This window comes from Scylla paramamosain, chromosome 1 (assembly GCF_035594125.1).
Source record: "Scylla paramamosain isolate STU-SP2022 chromosome 1, ASM3559412v1, whole genome shotgun sequence".
NCBI classification, from domain to species: domain Eukaryota; kingdom Metazoa; phylum Arthropoda; class Malacostraca; order Decapoda; family Portunidae; genus Scylla; species Scylla paramamosain.
This window is the reverse complement of record NC_087151.1, coordinates 39,552,693-39,570,273: the sequence shown is the minus strand read 5'-3', so window position 1 is coordinate 39,570,273 and position 17,581 is coordinate 39,552,693. Positions and strand designations below refer to the sequence as shown.

At 42.5% G+C, this 17,581-nt stretch overlaps 1 protein-coding gene across 1 annotated transcript in view; it reads right to left on the bottom strand.

Annotated features, from left to right (window-relative positions):
* Positions 1-10,212: 10,212 nt before the first annotated feature.
* The window catches only part of LOC135105472 (sodium- and chloride-dependent glycine transporter 2-like), a 36,702-nt gene continuing 29,333 nt past the window's right edge, over positions 10,213-17,581 (bottom strand). Inside the window, exons 12-14 of the mRNA XM_064013595.1 lie at positions 16,807-16,907; positions 16,049-16,216; positions 10,213-11,390 (exon numbers count right to left, since the gene is read on the bottom strand). Coding sequence (XP_063869665.1) covers positions 11,193-11,390; positions 16,049-16,216; positions 16,807-16,907 — 467 coding nt within the window. The 3' untranslated portion in view covers positions 10,213-11,192. The remainder of the gene's footprint in view (positions 11,391-16,048; positions 16,217-16,806; positions 16,908-17,581) is intronic.

Here is a 17,581-nt window from a genome sequence, read left to right as displayed (position 1 = left end):
GTTGCTCCACTCCCACGTCCTTCTTCATTAACTATCGACTCGCCAGCCAAACGCCCCCACACAGACCAGTGGAAAGGGACAGAGTAAACCTTTTGACTGCTAGTGATCGTGTGGAAATGAATTGATCCGAGTCAACCTACAGTAAATTATTATAATGTGTAGAAATTAAATAAGTGAAAAGTTTTATCTATTCCATAACTTCCTTTTAATGTTAGTGTTGCTTCCAAACTAGCGCCAGATTACTTACTTATTTTTTCAAAGTTTATGGAAAACCTAAAACAATAAACGTGTTAAAAGGCAAGGATCTCTGAGTCAGAACTCTCACGCACTGGGAATGACAGGTCGATATATGCAGCCATGTCTTATACAGGGACAACTACGTGTAGACCTGATGACTTCTTGCACCTATCCTTACTTTTTTGTGCCCTTATGTTCTCATATTCACTCTTCTGTGCATCTACTTCTGTCGCAATATAAATTATCATCTCCACCTGTCATTAGATACCTAGATTCCCACGACTATTACAGAATTACAGCTCACCACAGGATGCCTTTGTGCGAGTAATGTCCATAGTATCAGATAACTACAGACGTATCCAATATGAAAATATCGGTGGTCAGGGAAAGACATACATTTGTTTTACGTGTTGATATCAAACATGCATTATCAGAATTGTACAGCACAGTCGAGGCTAAGCATTTAATTCCCACACTGCTTGATATCAGGTGATCTTAATTAATTACACTGCACTCTTGTATAATATGGAGTGCCACGTCCAAAATTCTATCAGCCCCATCAGCTCTTTCAAGCTGTAATCGCCGCGGCTCGTGGCGGATTTGCAACATGCCATTACTGAGGCGGCCTCGCGGTAGCAGCGTCCAGCCCGCACTGATAAAGGTGATCAGTCACAGGCATTCATCGCTCAGGTCTCCATACAGACTGGGATGTGAGACTGATCAAGGATTTCGTTCAATTAATGTGATTATCTGTTTCCACTATTTGAAGTTCTGTATCTGTATCGCATCTCTCCCCCCCCTTCCCCCCCGCCTCTCTCTCTCTCTCTCTCTCTCTCTCTCTCTCTCTCTCTCTCTCTCTCTGTGTGTGTGTGTGTGTGTGTGTATGTGTGTGTGTCATCAGTACCCCTGCTCTCCATCACGCCAGAAGCACCTCGTTACCGCCTCAAATGCTGCTTCACGCCCTTCTATCCCACGGGCGCTTGTCACTGGCTCTCGCAGCCTTCATGCATCACTCCCCTCCCTCGCACTCTGTCACTCACTCGTCGCCTCGTCTCTCTCTTTTTCCTTAATACTACTATCACTACTACTACCACTGTTACTACTACTACTACTACTACTACTACTGCAGGTGGCGGTGTTGCTGTTGTTACTATTATTACTACTGCTACCCTATTTATTTATTTCCCTCTTTGTCTCCGCGCATCGCTCATCAACGTTCGTCAATTGCTTTCTTTCTCTCTCTCTCTCTCTCTCTCTCTCTCTCTCTGATAAACTGTTTTCGCCATCATTGTTGTTGTGGCTTTTGTTGTTTATTGTTGTTTCGCGCCATACAGGATTAATTTTTATTTTATTTACTCTCCCTCGTGACAGCAATTTGTGAAACTAACTGACGGATGTGCTGACTGACTGCTTGATTGACTGCCTGTCCGTCTGACTGTCTGAATGCTCAATCAGCGGGCCAAAAATGACTGCTAAATTAGATAAATATTATGCTGTCTGAATGTCTTTGACTGGGCTGTAAACACACTGACTGACTGGCTGGCTGGTTGACTGACTGACTGACTGACTTGAGGTAAACTGAACTTTCTACCATCTTTTCTTATTAGTAGGATGACTTCTCAACAACCATCCACCGTCACAAGCACTGGTATTTCTACTCCCAAATCCATTCATCAACACAAGCATTCCTACATCTACTCACCAATCCATCAACTCACACAAATATTCTTCTTTCTCCCTCTCAATCCACCCATACACAGAAGCATTCCTACATCTATTCCCAATCCATCCACCTACAAGAACATAACTATATCTGCTCTAAAATCTATCCACGCATACAAACATTCTTACTTCTACTCCCCAAGTCCATCCACGCACACAAGCATTCCTCTTTCAATATTCTTCTTTAATTTTGGATAATCCCTTTTTTTCACTATACTCGATAGGGACCGCCACCTTTAAAGGGCCCTTTTTTAGAAATCATTCTTTTGTTGTCCTAGGCCAAAGCCACTTTACATAAAAGACAAATATTTATCTACCTTCACAAGCATTCATCTATATACAGTACTCCCTAATCCAACCACCCACACAAACATTTCTCCATCAGCCACCCGCGCAAGTATTCACGCACGCATCCACCCACTACCAGCCTGCCCTGCCCTGTGCCTGCATTTCGGGTGCGGGTTCTGCTTTAAGGAATTCCGTGGCAACGAGCGGGCGACTCCCAAAATAGCTTAACACTGAAATGAAAATTGCAAGAATTGACACTTGAATCCTCAAGCTGAACTAAAGAAGAACGCGCCAAGAACCTGCCCACATACCCCTCGCAGTCCTCAGGGAACTCTCAGCCTCTACGTTTCGCGCAGAAAAAAAACACCTGACGTTCTCCGCTACTTGCCGGTGAGAGGGATACTTAAGTTCTATTTGTGATCATTAGTTTGTTTCTCTAACCGCTTTACCGATTGCCTGACTGAGCTAACGTTTAAGAATCGCCACTTCGCTTTAGTCTTCAACATTTCAGGCTCATATTTCCAATGATAGCTCGTTTTTTTTTTTTTTTTTTCGTTTTAGTCTTCGAAATAGCACCAGGTTTTCTTATTGCAATAGTGAAGATATGAAATAAAAACAAAATACTGATTATTAACGTTTGCCCGATTTACTTGGAGAGAAAAACGAAAATATAGAAAAGTAAAGACAATAACTTCGTGTAAACCTGGTGGATTTCACAGATTGATTATTATTCTTCATTCGTTCAAAACTAAAATGGGATCTACAATAATATGCCCGCTTTTTCATTTATACCAGTGATGTGAGCAACGCGTCAGACGGACAGAGCACAGCCCGCTAACCCGCCTAGTGGTGAGTGCCGGGCCGGGACGTGAAAGGCAGTGCTGTGCTGATGGGCCGCTTGTCCTCTTAAATCGCACCAACACTCGCCTCAACCTCCGCCGCTAGCAATAAAAGAAGCGACGAGAAAACGGAGTAATGTTGGATGGAATTCTTGTTATGAGGAAGTCTGAACGCGACGCAAGAACCCGATTCATAATTCACACACTTCATCGTTAGGTGATACACATTTAATGAATTAGACTTACATGATTAATTAATAACGGCGCGAATGCTGTCAAGGTTTGTTGAGGCATGCATGGAAATATAGACATAAATTAGATTGTAAAGGTAATCCAGTGAAGTGTCCATCAAACATCACCAGCCTGTCAGATTTGTGTATACGTGACGAGGAATAAATAGTTGTGTGTATGTAGTCAGAATCTCTACTACTACTACTACTGTAACTATCACTACTACTGCTAATACTATGGAGACTAACACACCTTTTCTCATCCCAGAAGCACAGCAGAAACTATCCAGGTAAAGGTGATGATGGCAATAATAATACACAGGTTTCTTTGCAACCCACGCGCGCATCTCCCCTCCCTTCCATCCCTCATCGCAAGCGTCAGTATTACCAGAACAAGAAAAAAAAACTCAATATCATTCTCTCTCTCTCTCTCTCTCTCTCTCTCTCTCTCTCTCTCTCTCTCTCTCTCTCTCTCTCTCTCTCTCTCTCTCTCTCTCTCTCTCTCTCTCTCTCTCATCCCGCAGCCGCCCACAGCTCCGTTTTCTATGATGGGATATTCTGAGGAAGAAACAGGGAAGCCAAAAAAGGATAAAGAAACGCGTGGGAGCCAAATTCGACAAGATCAAGGAAGACGTGGAGGAGGAAGACATAGAAGAGGAGGAGTAGGAGGAGGAGGAAAAAGGAGGCGGGAGCTCAGAAGCAATTTTTCTCATCCTCATCTTTCTCAGTGGGCTTTAGGTAAACGAATATGCACTTGAGAACACACGGCCGCTCATAAGAACATAAGAAATAAGGGAAGCTGCAAGAAGCGACCAGGCTTACACGTGGCAGTCCCTGTATGAAACACACCTACCTATTTCCATCTGTTATCCCCATCCATAAACTTGTCTAATCTTCTCTTAAAGCTCTCTAGTGTCCTAGCACTAACTACATGAGTACTGAGTCCGTTCCACTCATCTACCACTCTATTTGAGAACCAATTTTTTCCTATCTCCTTCCTAAACCTAAATTTTTCAAGCTTGAACCAGTTATTTCTTGTTCTACCCTGGTTGCTGATCCTAAGAATATTGCTTACATCTCCCTTGTTATAACCCTTATACCACTTGAAGACTTCTATCAGGTCCCCTCTTAACCTACGTCTCTCTAGAGAATGTAAATTTAACAGCTTCAACCTCGCCTCGTAAGGAATACTCCTCATTCCCTGTATCCTTTTAGTCATTCTCCTCTGTACTGATTCTAATAGACCTATATCTTTGCTGTAATGTGGGGACCAGAACTGCACAGCGTAGTCTAGATGAGGTCTGACCAGCGCCAAGTATAACTTTAATATTACTTCCGGCCTTCTACTTTTAACACTCCTAAAAATGAATCCTAGTACCCTATTTGCCTTGTTTCTGGCTTCTATGCATTGTTTCCCTAGACGGAGTTCAGAGCTAACTATAACTCCTAAATCTTTCTCGTATCCTGTACCTACCAGAGTTTGGTTGTTTAATGTGTACCTATTGTGTGGGTTTCTTCTACCTACGCTAAGCACTTTGCATTTATTGATATTAAATTGCATTTGCCATCTATCCGTCCATTCATTTATTCTATCTAAGTCTGCCTGCAAGGCGATGGCATCCGATTCTGACCTAATTGATCAACCTATCTTTGTGTCATCCGCAAATTTACTAACATCACTACTAATTCCACTATCCAAGTCATTGATATATATTAGAAATAACAATGGCCCTAATACTGATCCCTGTGGCACCCCACTAATTACATGACCCCACTCGGATTTCGAGCCGTTTATTACCACTCTCTGTCGCCTGTTACCAAGCCATGACCCTATCCAGCCTAACACCTTCCCATCTATCCCGTGTGCCCTAACCTTTCTCAGGAGCCTTTGATGGGGTACCTTGTCAAATGCTTTACTAAATTCCAGATATAAGATATCATAACTATCACCATTATCTACTGCCTCGTACACCTTACTGTAAACTAACAAATTTGTCAGGCAAGACTTCCCCTTCGTGAAGCCATGCTGTGACTGATTTATCAAGTTATGTTTGTCTAAATGTTCCCTAATGTTCCTCGCTATTATTGACTAACATTTTACCTACAACTGAAGTTAAGCTGACAGGTCTATAATTAGACGCTAAAGTTTTATCTCCTTTCTTAAAGATGGGTACTACATTAGCCTGCCTCCACATTCCTGGTACCTCACCCGACTCCAGTGATTTCCTAAAGACAGAAACTAACGGCTCACTAATACTCTTTACATTCCTTCAGTACTCTGGGATATATTTCATCAAGTCCTGGTGACTTGAACTTTTTTAGCCTATCTATCTCCTGTTCCACTATCTCCCTAGTTGTGGAAATATCTGTCAGCTTCTCATTCTCATCTGCTCTAAACACCTGTTCACTATCTGGCATATCCTGCATGTTTTCCTGGGTGAAAACAGTTAAAAAATAATCATTCAGAAGTTTACTAATCTCCTCCCCAGAACTAACCAGCTCCCCATCTGCTGCCTTTAATGGACCTACAGTATCCTTATTCTTCGTCCTGTATACCAGATAAAATCCCTTGGGGTCCTTCTTCGCCTGGCTGGCTACCTTTAATTCATAATTGTCCTTAGCTTTCCTCGTTAACTTCCTGACTGTTCTAACTAATTCATTATATTGTGTCCTTAAAACTTCATCTGCCCTTAATCTCTTATATAAACTTCATTTACGCCCTATATAATGCTTTATCTCAGCAGTCATCCATTTAGGGTCTTTTTTTGTGATCTTATTGTTTTATACGGGATATTTGCTAACTGACCTGTATGAACTTTATCTACGAAATATTTATACAATTCATCTACATTTACTTCGCCTAATCCCCTCATCTCGTCCCTACCATCCTCTCCACTCCCTCATCTACTCGCCTCGACCTCACCTCTCTCATTTCAGCATGACCTGACATTCCAACATACTCACACCTATCTCCCCCCTTCCTCTTTCCTCCTCCCTTCCGGAGCCTCACCTCACCTCTCTCATCCTGCCTTATCTCTCTGAACTCCGTTCCTGACCTGACCTCACCCTACATCCTTTGCCAGTCCACTCCTTGGCGGTACCTTTTTAATTCTTCAAAATCTCCTCTCCTAGTCAGGAGTTTTACTAGTGTTTTTGTTTCTAACAGTTTCTTCCCATTCTAAATTGTACCTAATTTTCCTATGGTCACTGTTACCTAGCTGTCCTCCAACCTCTACCTGCATGACTACTTCCTCCCTGTTAGTAAGAATTAAATCTAGAATATTATTCCCCCTTGTGGGTTCTACGACTACCTGTTTTAAAAAATTATCCTGAATTACCTTAAGAAATTCCTCTGCTTCCTTGTTACCCACAATCAGACTCCAGTCGATATTCCTAAAATTAAAATCTCCTACCACACATACCTGACTGTACCTGCCTGCTCTATTTAATTCCTGCCACAGTGAGGTGTTAATTTTCTCTGTACTGGTCGGTGGTCTGTAAACTACCCCTAGTACTACTGACTGCGATCTTTCCTTAATATCTATACATATCGACTCTGCTTTGTTATCCGTTTTAATTCTATTGTTCATACAACACTGTAATGTGTCCCTAACGTATAACGCGACGCCTCCTCCTCTCCTGTTTTCCCTATCTTTGTAGAACATTGTATACCCATCTATCTTAACCTCTGGATTAAATACTTTTCCTGACATATCTAACCAAGTTTCAGTTAAAGCAATGATATCAAATTTCTCTACGCTCGCTATTCCTCTAAGCAAGTCTATTTTATTCAGAATACTTCTACAGTTTGTGTAGTAAACACTTAAGCTATTTCTCACCATCCCTGAGCTAGCTACCTTTCTAGATTTAACTAATTTGCCCCTCGCCTTCTCCTCACTACCCCTTCTTCCCTCCCGACTAACGAAAAAAGTGCTGGAGTGCAGTTACCTCCCGCTCGAGTGTTTCGGCCAAAACACGAAGCACGCGCGCTCTCTCTCGCTCTCTCTCTCTCTCTCTCTCTCTCTCTCTCTCTGTGTGTGTGTGTGTGTGTGTGTGTGTGTTCTCTCTTTAGTCTAAAAACACTACGACACCCATCCGCAGGGAAGACAGGGCAAACAAAAACTTGTAAGAAAAAAGACCACCTAAATTTTAAAAGCGAAGAAAGCAACTGTTCTAAGTGAGCCTAAGGTGCAAAAAGTTTTAGGCAAAGAAGAGAGCGGTGTGTGTGTGTGTGTGTGTGTGTGTGTGTGTGTGTGTGTATGTGTATATGTGTGTGTGTGTGTGTGTGTGTGTGTGTATCCTTTAGGCTGCCATGGTTTCTTTTCAAGCCTGATACACTTCCAAGCTACAAATTTAGAGGATTATTTTGAAGGAAAAGGATCTATTGAGCTGTTCACACCTTTAAGTGACAATAGTTTCGTTCTTGCCCAGTAAAACAATAACATTATTTACAGTTACTATAATAAAATAGCGAATGTTGTACTGTCATTTATCAGTCAAAATATTAAGGGAAGACTGAAATACGCAGGAGAATCAGCAAACGAGTAGCATTGTTCAGTAACTGGTGCTTTGTTCGGGTGTCAGCTGGCAGAATTAATGCACCACCGTCCGTGACAATAAGCATAACAGTTTCTCAGTGATTCTTTCTCATACAGTTTGGCTTTCATCCTTCCTCGTGATGATATTTTCACTACTATGAGACTCACACCCGTAGTCTCTGTTCTTTCCTCACTCTTTCCCGACACAGCTCGCTCCCACCCACGGGTATAAACCTTTTAAAATAAGCGAAGCATTTATTATTTTTAAACTAGTCACGTAATATTCACTTAATCTTTCTTTTTGACTATCATTATTCGGTAAATATATTTTTCTACCTTCTTTTTCCTTGTTCGTTTTCTAGCTATTTCTCTCCATGTTTGAATAATTTAGCTTTTTTTTTTTTTCTTATACAAGTCCCTCGTCTCTGCGTTTGCCTGTGAATAATTTAGTACGGTGTTCCGCGTATCATTCCTTCATTATACCTACACCATGTCTTTCTTTATGATCACATTTGCAAACATTTTCTATTAAAACTCCAGATTTGCTTTATTTACCTCACGAATTCAGTTAGTATTTGCTTTCACTTTTTGCCACAAGCAAAAGAAAAGCGTGTAGTTCTACTACCATCACTTCCTTTTCCTTGCCATCATGTGCGCTTCTGTATTCTCGTCCTCCCTCTTGGTAATCTAATGTTACAAGTCTCCAGCAGCAGTATTCGCTAGGAGACACGAAAAGATCAGCAAGTTTATAAGTGTTTCAGTTCGTGTTCGTTTACTGTTCTACATGAACGGTATAAGAAACAAAAGCTTCATTAGTATGGTGTAATTATTTGCTCCTTAGTATGGTTACGTAACGGCCGGTGGTTTGCATGAAATAGCGGAAACAAAACAAAACTAAACCTGGACACATGCAAAAGAACCGCTTTCTCATCGGTACGGTGTCCCTGCTAACATTACGTGATGGCCGGCTGGTAGCACGGAATGGCGGAAATAACAATAATTAGCTCAACACATGCCACTCTGCACGACTGGCTGGCTGTAGGAAGAAGCGTAGTTCTCTTATTGGACAGATCCTTCAGTTATCCTTCGTCTACACTGATGAGAACGACCGTCTGTTGTAAAAAAAAAAAAAAAAAAAAAAAAAAAAAAAAATTACGCCCACGTGTCTCGGGTCACAACCTTCACTTCACAACACAAACTCGCGATTCATTGCCTAGGACGGGATGAGGCGAGGAGGAATACTCTGGACGTCCCCCATTTAGGTTCAGCGGAGCTCGGATCATATTCGAAGCAAGATCTAATGAAGCCTGTTTGGATCTTGGTTCGGAAATGGTTCGGGCAGGGTTTATATCCTTGCCTGTGAAGCTGAAGAATATGTGGTGAATGTAGTAGTGCGTCTGAGAGGGGAAGAGCGCGGGAAATGCCCACATTATGCGTATTTTTCACTCCGAATATGCAGGATCTTAGTACAAGCACCGTGCAGAGAGAGAGAGAGAGAGAGAGAGAGTGTGTATGTGAAGAGAAAGTAAAAATGAACGAGCATCTCCATGAAATATGCGAGCTCCGCCACACTGAGGGTCAAGAATGGCAAACGACACGGGAACCAAGAGAACACTGCACCAAGAACAGTACGCAAAGAAGAAGTAACAAAGACACCAGACCAAATAAAGAAGAAAGGGAAACTTGGTAGTATAGAGACAACACTAAATCTTCAAAAAAATAATAATATAAATAAATAAATAAATAAATACATGGTAGGTTTCAACAGCTGGAGATAAATCACTGAAGTTAGTAATGTAAAAATACTTTGACAATTAACAAAACCCCAAAATTATATCCTCAAAATTCGTCAGAAAACATTGTGGGGAGCACAGTATATATTTGAGAAGAAGAAGGAAGATCTTTGCGTTTGAAATGAAGGGCTACGGGGAGTGGCTGAGAGACGGTAAGGACAAAGAGTAATGAATGAGTGTGAGAAAATGATAGGTTGTATAGCCGCGGACCCTTCCTTGATTCAGGTCTTGCCTCCTACAGGAAGAGCACCGCTTACATCTTTCTTGACAGACTTATGGGGAGGAAGCACAATCAGGGTATGAAAAGGCAGACTGGGAGGGAACTGAAGAAAGAAATAGTACAGGTAGAAAAGTTTATGTAGTCGTAGTGACGCTGAAATTTTTTTAAAGAAATGCATGGGTTGTACTACATTGTGAGAAAAGAAAATACTAAACAGTATCATCACCAATAAGACAACTAAAAATTATAGTGCTACTAACAATAATGCTGCTGCTACTACTACTACTACTACTACTACTACTATTACCACTACAATAATGACAACAACAATAAATAATTACAATATTTTACTCTGATGGGTGAATCGACTTTTATTGATATCAGTCTTGCTGGTTACATCAAAATTTGGGCACGTAATCAGCAGGTAACTTGTTTTACATGGGCGGAGCGGCGGGGCGACGAGGGGAGGGCTGACGTAGACACTTCCACAGTTATCATTAATTAAAGTACAAGACATGACTTTTGGACCTACATAATATTTACAGCTTCACCTTCTGGCCATCCCGCTGCGTTCCGGAGCGTCGTCCTACTGTTTGTACTGTTACTTATTCCCTCTTCGTTTGTGCGCTGCTTAGCATTTCAAAGTTGCTCCACTTCAAGCAAGTTATTTCTCAGATTTTGATAATCCTTTTGACCACACACTTTGGGCACTGGCACCTTTAGTGGGCCTTTTTTTTTCAGCCTTTTCGTTGCCCTAAGCTAGAGTCACCTCATACATGAACATAAGAGCTACATTCCGTATTCTTGTGAAAATCTCTCATAGTTCTGAAATAAATATTTGCTTGATTTTAATGATACATTTGCACTGCTACTTAAGACTTCGCCAACTACCTGAAGACTCATCCATCCATCTCTGGACTACGAAGGGGCGGCGCCACGCTTGATGGGGCGCTTGGACGAAGCAGCAGTTTCAACAGATTTATAGTGATATGAAATAGAGGTAAAGAAATCTTCCAGTGAACTGTCTTGGGCGTGATGATGAGAGACAGGAAAGCAGGATGAGGGGAAGAATGGAGGGTGGAAATGTAATAAGTGATCTCTTCAAATGGAAATAATGGTGAGCATCGTGTTCCAAGAGTCACAAAATGAAGCGTTGGATGTTAATTAACGTTTCGGCCTCATTATTCTCTGATCCACAGAACCTTTGAGTGACGCAGTGTGTCGCTAGCACGTTGCCCACTTGAAGCCCACCATCACACACCTTTTGTGTTGGGACCATGAAATGTCTTTAATAAACGGTAAAAGAAGGACTAAGACACAGGGCTTTATACACTCTTAGTCTCCATGGGGCTAAGTTCCCCCGAGTTAACCACCGCTACGGTCTGCTTGTGGCGGCAGTCAAAGTCTCGGTGGAAGTAACGATGAAGAAGCGGGTTGCAGGCACAGTAATCTATCCACTCCTCCCTGTGGTGCTCCAGGGCGGGACCCCACACCAGGCTCGGGTTCACTCCAGACCACACCCGCTGGAAAAGAACAAAACAATCAAGTCACAATACAGTCATCAGGGAGTTTGTTCTGCTGTGCACGTTGTTGTCTCGCTTCAGGGGCGTGAAGCCAAGTGAGCCTCTGGACTGTAAGGACGTATGGATAAACTTTACAAGGTGGCAGATGACAAACGTGGATTAAATACTCGATATACTTAGACTGCGATAGGATTTAAGACCCAAAGATTATTACACTTCCTCGTGATGTGGTAACTGAACGTAAGTGGTGGAGAGATGTTGCAATTTTTTGTTGGGTTCATCCTCATTCCAATTCTCGTGAGGATTAATCTCTTTTTCAACGCAGGAATGAAAGACGGTACTAATCTGCTTCTCAGTCTCTTCTTTACTCCTCACTCAGTAAATCTCACTGTTAGTAATCGACCAAAGCCACAGAGGAGCGTCACAGCGGTGCCTTCATCTATTCCCCTGTCTCTCTATTGTGTTTCTGCCAATTAATCCCTCATCCTTTCTACTGAAGATTATCCATTTGTCTGTACATATATTTTCTTCAGCAAGACAAAGCAGTTCTCCGTTTTAACTTCATAAATCTGCTACTAGTTGAAAATACTGAATTAATCACCAGCTACTGTGTTCTACTTAATTACGAGGGAATAATGAATAACAACTGAATAAAATAAGGAATTATATAATGAACACAGTATTATGGTGTCGATTTCTGGTTAGCTGCAAGAGAGAGAGAGAGAGAGAGAGAGAGAGAGAGTGGGGGAGGGAGTTTTGGTCATGACATAACTCGCTCTACGGATACCTAATGATCTTGACACATGCAACACTTGGGGCGGCGAGGGAGAACGAGTGTGTGATCCCCTCCTTATGATCACACAAAGACACACATTTCACGAGACCATCACTGGTAATGAACGTGCTATTACAACACACACACACACACACACACACACACACACACACAGTCCTTCATCATTTGTAACGCTGTCGACAATGTACTAAGAGAGAGAGAGAGAGAGAGAGAGAGAGAGAGAGAGAGAGAGAGAGAGAGAGAGAGAGAGAGAGAGAGAGAGAGAGAGAGAGAGAGAGAGAGAGAGAGAGAGAGAGAGAGAGAGAGAGCACCCACTGAGACACCATCAAGATTACTTATGTACTAAAGGCATACTCGATGCTTCATTATACAATTGAGAGAGAGAGAGAGAGAGAGAGAGAGAGAGAGAGAGAGAGAGAGAGAGAGAGAGAGAGAGAGAGAGAGAGAGAGAGAGTAGTAATGGAGACATACAGGTGGTCTTGGGGTTTCTGGGAAGGGTCTGAGTGCAGATGAATGGGAAACGAAGCGACGGGACGGGAAGGCTTAGAATGGATGATTAAATTCAGCAGCGTTATGCTAAGGAGATAAGAGATGAGGCAGCGCGGACAGAGGAGAGCCATAGAGTGAGAGAGAAAGGATCGGTGAGGGCTGAAGAAAGTGCTACTGGGGAAACTCTAACGTGGTATAACCCTGAGTGATGGAAGCGCAAAACTGTGTGTATGTCAGTTATTTAGTTTTCTTATAGCTTTTTGTATGCTGGCAAATTAGTTTACAAGTTTTCTGTTGTTGTTGTTGTTGTTGTTGTTGTTGTTGTTTCTTCATGCATTTCTTATACGAGGTTAGAGTCTTTTTGTTTTGTTTTCCAGTGGTACGTGGGTTGTGTTTCGGTATGAAGTATATACATATCCTAGAGATTCTCTGGTGTAAGGCGACAAAAATTGCGTAAAATAAGGGCCAGTGCAAAAGAAAAAAAAAAAAAAAACTTACTGATTAGAAAATTAATGGAAATGGAGTCTAGAAAAGGAACAGAAGTATTGAAAAAGGGAGGCTTGTTTTCTTTAGTTTAATTTCTGGTGGTGTTTATTTTCGGTGGAAGTTATAATAATATTCGTTGTTTTCCAGGTCCGGTAATTAGCGCCAGGTGAGGAAACACAGGTGTTGCACTACCCACGCTTCTCTCAGATGCTCGTGTTTTGAAGGTGAATAAGAGCTTCTTTGTGTGTGTGTGTTGTGTGTGTATGTGTGGTGTGTGTGTGTGTGTGTGTGTGTGTGTGTGTGTGTGTGTGTGTGTGTGTGTGTGTTGACAGGTGGGTGGGTGGGCTGGTTGGTGTGTTTGTGTTGTTTTCTTCCTCGTGGTGAAATCTTAAAACAGAGAGGCCTCTTTCATGTTCATTAGCTTACTCCTCTCATGTCCATAAGAGGAAGAAAATAATCATGGCCAGTTAAGCCAATTTATTATTTGTCTGACATTTATAAAAAAAGAAAGAGAGAGAGAGAGAGAGAGAGAGAGAGAGAGAGAGAGAGAGAGAGAGAGAGAGAGAGAGAGAGAGAGAGAGAGAGAGAGACGAGAGAGAGAGAGAGAGAGAGAGAGAGAGAGAGGCCATATCCAGAAATAAAGTGAAATGATCCTATTCCGAGGCATTAGGGAGCTCTAAGAGAATATTAACAAATTTATGGATGAAGATGTCACGTGGATACAGGTAGGTATGTTTCATGCAAGGACTGCTACGTGTAGGCCTGACCGCTTCTTACAGCTTTCTTATGTTCTTATGTTCTTAAAAACAATAAAAAACGAAACTGGATTAGAGTATAATTAGGAAGGACACCAATGAGAATAAAAGTAGAGGAGTTCAAAACCTTTGGTATTAATTTTGCAGAGTAAAATCTCCCAGAGTAGATCATATAAAATATTAAGCGTCATGTTGTCATTAGCAGTTGAGCGACTAAGAACACCTGAGAGAAACATTCAGTAAATAAAATCCACACCGAGTCTCCACCGAAAGACTGTCTGCCTCTCCTCTCTGATCACCTCCACATTCACTACTAGTCCCTCAAGGCTGGTGGAGGCTCACAAGAGCAACCCACCACGGCCCCTCCTTCACCCCCGGAGCAGAGCCGCCGCGGAACAGAACATGCACTTTAACTCAATCATTCCCACGACCTAACGGGACTCACCCACACTCGCCCCGCCAGGTGAGGGCGACCAGAGTCATTCATCGAGGAATTACTCGCCTTGAAGGGAGTATAGAAAGAAACACACACACACACACACACACACCACACACACACACACACACACACACACACACCACACAGACACACACACACACACACACACACACACACAGCACACACACACACACACACACTATAACCCACTAACACACTATGCAATTTCATTTTCAGGCCTGCATTTATCTGTGACTGCCCCTCGTGGTGAAGGAGCTCCACTAGCAGCCTTGCCCTAATTTCATCAGTTAAGTGGTGGTGCTGGTCAACCGCGCTTGTGACCACCGTGAAGCAGCTTGTCCAACTCGCCATGTGGCCCTCACTGCCCCCACAAGGCCCCCACTGAAGGCACACATCCTTGCCAGACTGGCGCCAAACTGAGTGACTAATACCACCACCACCCAGCGGAACGCGACGCATGATCCTTTCCACTCAATGGGAAAGGCAACATCAGCTCCTCTTCTCTGACACCTACCAAGTTTTTTTTTTTTTTTTAATCAAGAGAACAGGGGAGTTTATTTCTTATATTTCTTATATGTAAAGGAAGGTAATAAAGAGGCAACAAAACTAAAAAAAAAAAATTGCCTGTATATAAGTTGTCGATCCCGTGAAGGTGGCATGGAGGAGTCGGACGGACGGGAGAAGAGAGGAGAAGATAAAAATTTAGGTGGAGAGAGATAGAGGCACATGGACCTGGTGGAAAAGAATGCAGAACACAAAAGCTACTGGCGATAACATTATACAATAGCGGCCGGGACCATAAGAAATTAAGACAGGAGAAAAAAGAGAACAAAAAAAAAACCAGCAAGAACAAGGAGAACAAGAAGAACAAGAAAAGAACACGAAGAACAAGAACAAGACCACATTATCAGCCTCCACAATTCCACAAGACAAAAATCTAACCCAACCATCACCAAACAACTTATCAAGACTTCCTTTTCTTCACTAACACGCATCTGCCATTTAGTTCTGTAATTCCCCTTAACCCCCACAAGTGACTGCAAATTCCCTCTAATTTTTGGTGGGGTAGACGCGCCGAGCCGCCTGTAGCACTTCCAGCACCCTCTCTCGTTGCTAATCTTATACAGTGATTTTCTTCTCCCCCGTGTGGATTACGCTTCCAATGTATAGTGTTCGTTGCACGCATACATTAATATTCAACACAGCAGCGCCAAATCCTATTAGTCTAATGAAGTCTCCTGTTACCAATGACTCCCTCCAAATCTCTCTCTCTCTCTTTCTCTCTCTCTCTCTCTCTCTCTCTCTCTCTCTCTCTCTCTCTCTCTCTCTGATTACTGATAACTGGAAGTGTTAGTTATTGTAAATGTCTAACTGTAAAGATTCCAATTATTTCGGTATAGAATAATTAATAAAATGTCAACGCGACAACAGATGAGACAGCGGAATTACGACTCTCGCTCCCTCTCTCTCTCTCTCTCTGAACACCGCCTATTAAAACTACTATAACAAAGGAAACAACTCCACTGAACTCTATTCCCAGCAGCAAACATCCTCCCTCTCCTGGCCTCGACTGCATCAAACATTAAAAACATCCCCGTGTATTGTAAGTACTTCTATTCTTTACTTCTACACGGCAAGTACTTATAACAAACACACTAATTCCACCACTGACCTGGAAGAATGAGCCCTTCGTCGTGAGCAGGTAGTAGATAGCGTAGGTGGGAATGGCTAGCAGGGGAATCACAGCAGTGCCCCAGCCGACCACTTGCGTCCATGCTGGGTAGAAGTAGCCTTTGTACACCAGTTCGCTATCCACGCTCACTGCTGACCCGAAGATGCTCTGAGGCGGGAGTTGAAGTGTTAGTGGAGGTAGGATGGTGGTGGTGGTGCAAGAAGCCGTCAAGACTACATGTGGCAGTTCCCGTATAAAAATGTCTACCTTCTCTTCCTCTTCCTTATCATCTCTTGACCTCCCATCTTTCGAAACTACTTCTCTCCCCTTTCGTCTTCTGTCCCCTTTCGTCTCTATTTCACTCTTCCCTCTCTTTCTCACCCTATTATTCTTCCTTCTTTATTCTCCTGCTTCACTTGTTCCCGTATCCCTCCTCTGTCTTCCACTCCCCTCACCCCTTACCTCTCTTTTTCCACTACCCTCTCTTTTACAGTCCCAGATCCTTTCCCCTGCTTTCTTCTGTTCCCAAACCTCCATCTCTCTTTTTTTTTTTTGCTCCTGAAACACTGCACTTTTTTTTTTCACTGCTATCTGTGTCTCCCTACCCTCTCCTTTCTACTGCCCTCTAACACTCCCTCTCTCTTCCACAATCGCTGTCTTCTGTTCCCAAATCCCTTCTCTCTTTTTTACTCCTCTCCCTAAACACTGCATCTTTTTTTTCCACTGCTCTCTATCTCTCCCTTGTTCCCTTCACTTACCACCAGGATAAGAGGCGTCACCACCACCCACATGCAGTACCAGAAGACGCTCAGTTTTCGACCCAACATCATCTCGAAGTCACGAATCAGCCGCCCGCTGCCTGCAAGAGTCCACAAGATATGAGGCAAATTATGGCACATAAATTTGGAAGGGAAAAAAAAAGAGCAGCGGCTGTGTTGGTTTAGGTGTAATGGTGATAAAGGGCTGGGATGAGGAAGAGGAAGAGGAAGAGGATTATGTAAGATTAAGTAGGTTAACAAAACAGCAACAGAATTTCTAGTCCTTGAAAGGCTGGAGTGGGTATTATTGTAATTATCTACTTGGTGAAGAGATAAGACAGTACAGCAGATGAAGTACGAGGAGGAGGAGGGGGAGGAGGAGGAGGAGGAGGAATGTTGATGACTACGTAAATTTACTGACGTTATAAAAAATGTACGACTCGATATTAGTATCTCTCTCTCTCTCTCTCTCTCTCTCTCTCTCTCTCTCTCTCTCTCTCTCTCTCTCTCTCTCTCTCTCTCTCTCTCTCTCTCTCTCTCTCTCTCTCTCTCACAAACAAACATATACTAACAAGCCTCTGTTCCTTTGTTTCCTTTTAAAACATCATGACAAGTACAGTACCAATAATAATAATAACAATAATAATAATAATAATAATAATAATAATAATAATAATAATAATAATAATAATAATAATAATACTTCGAGTGACATCATGTAACCCTCACCTTCACACACGCACACACACACACACACACATACTTCACCAGACCA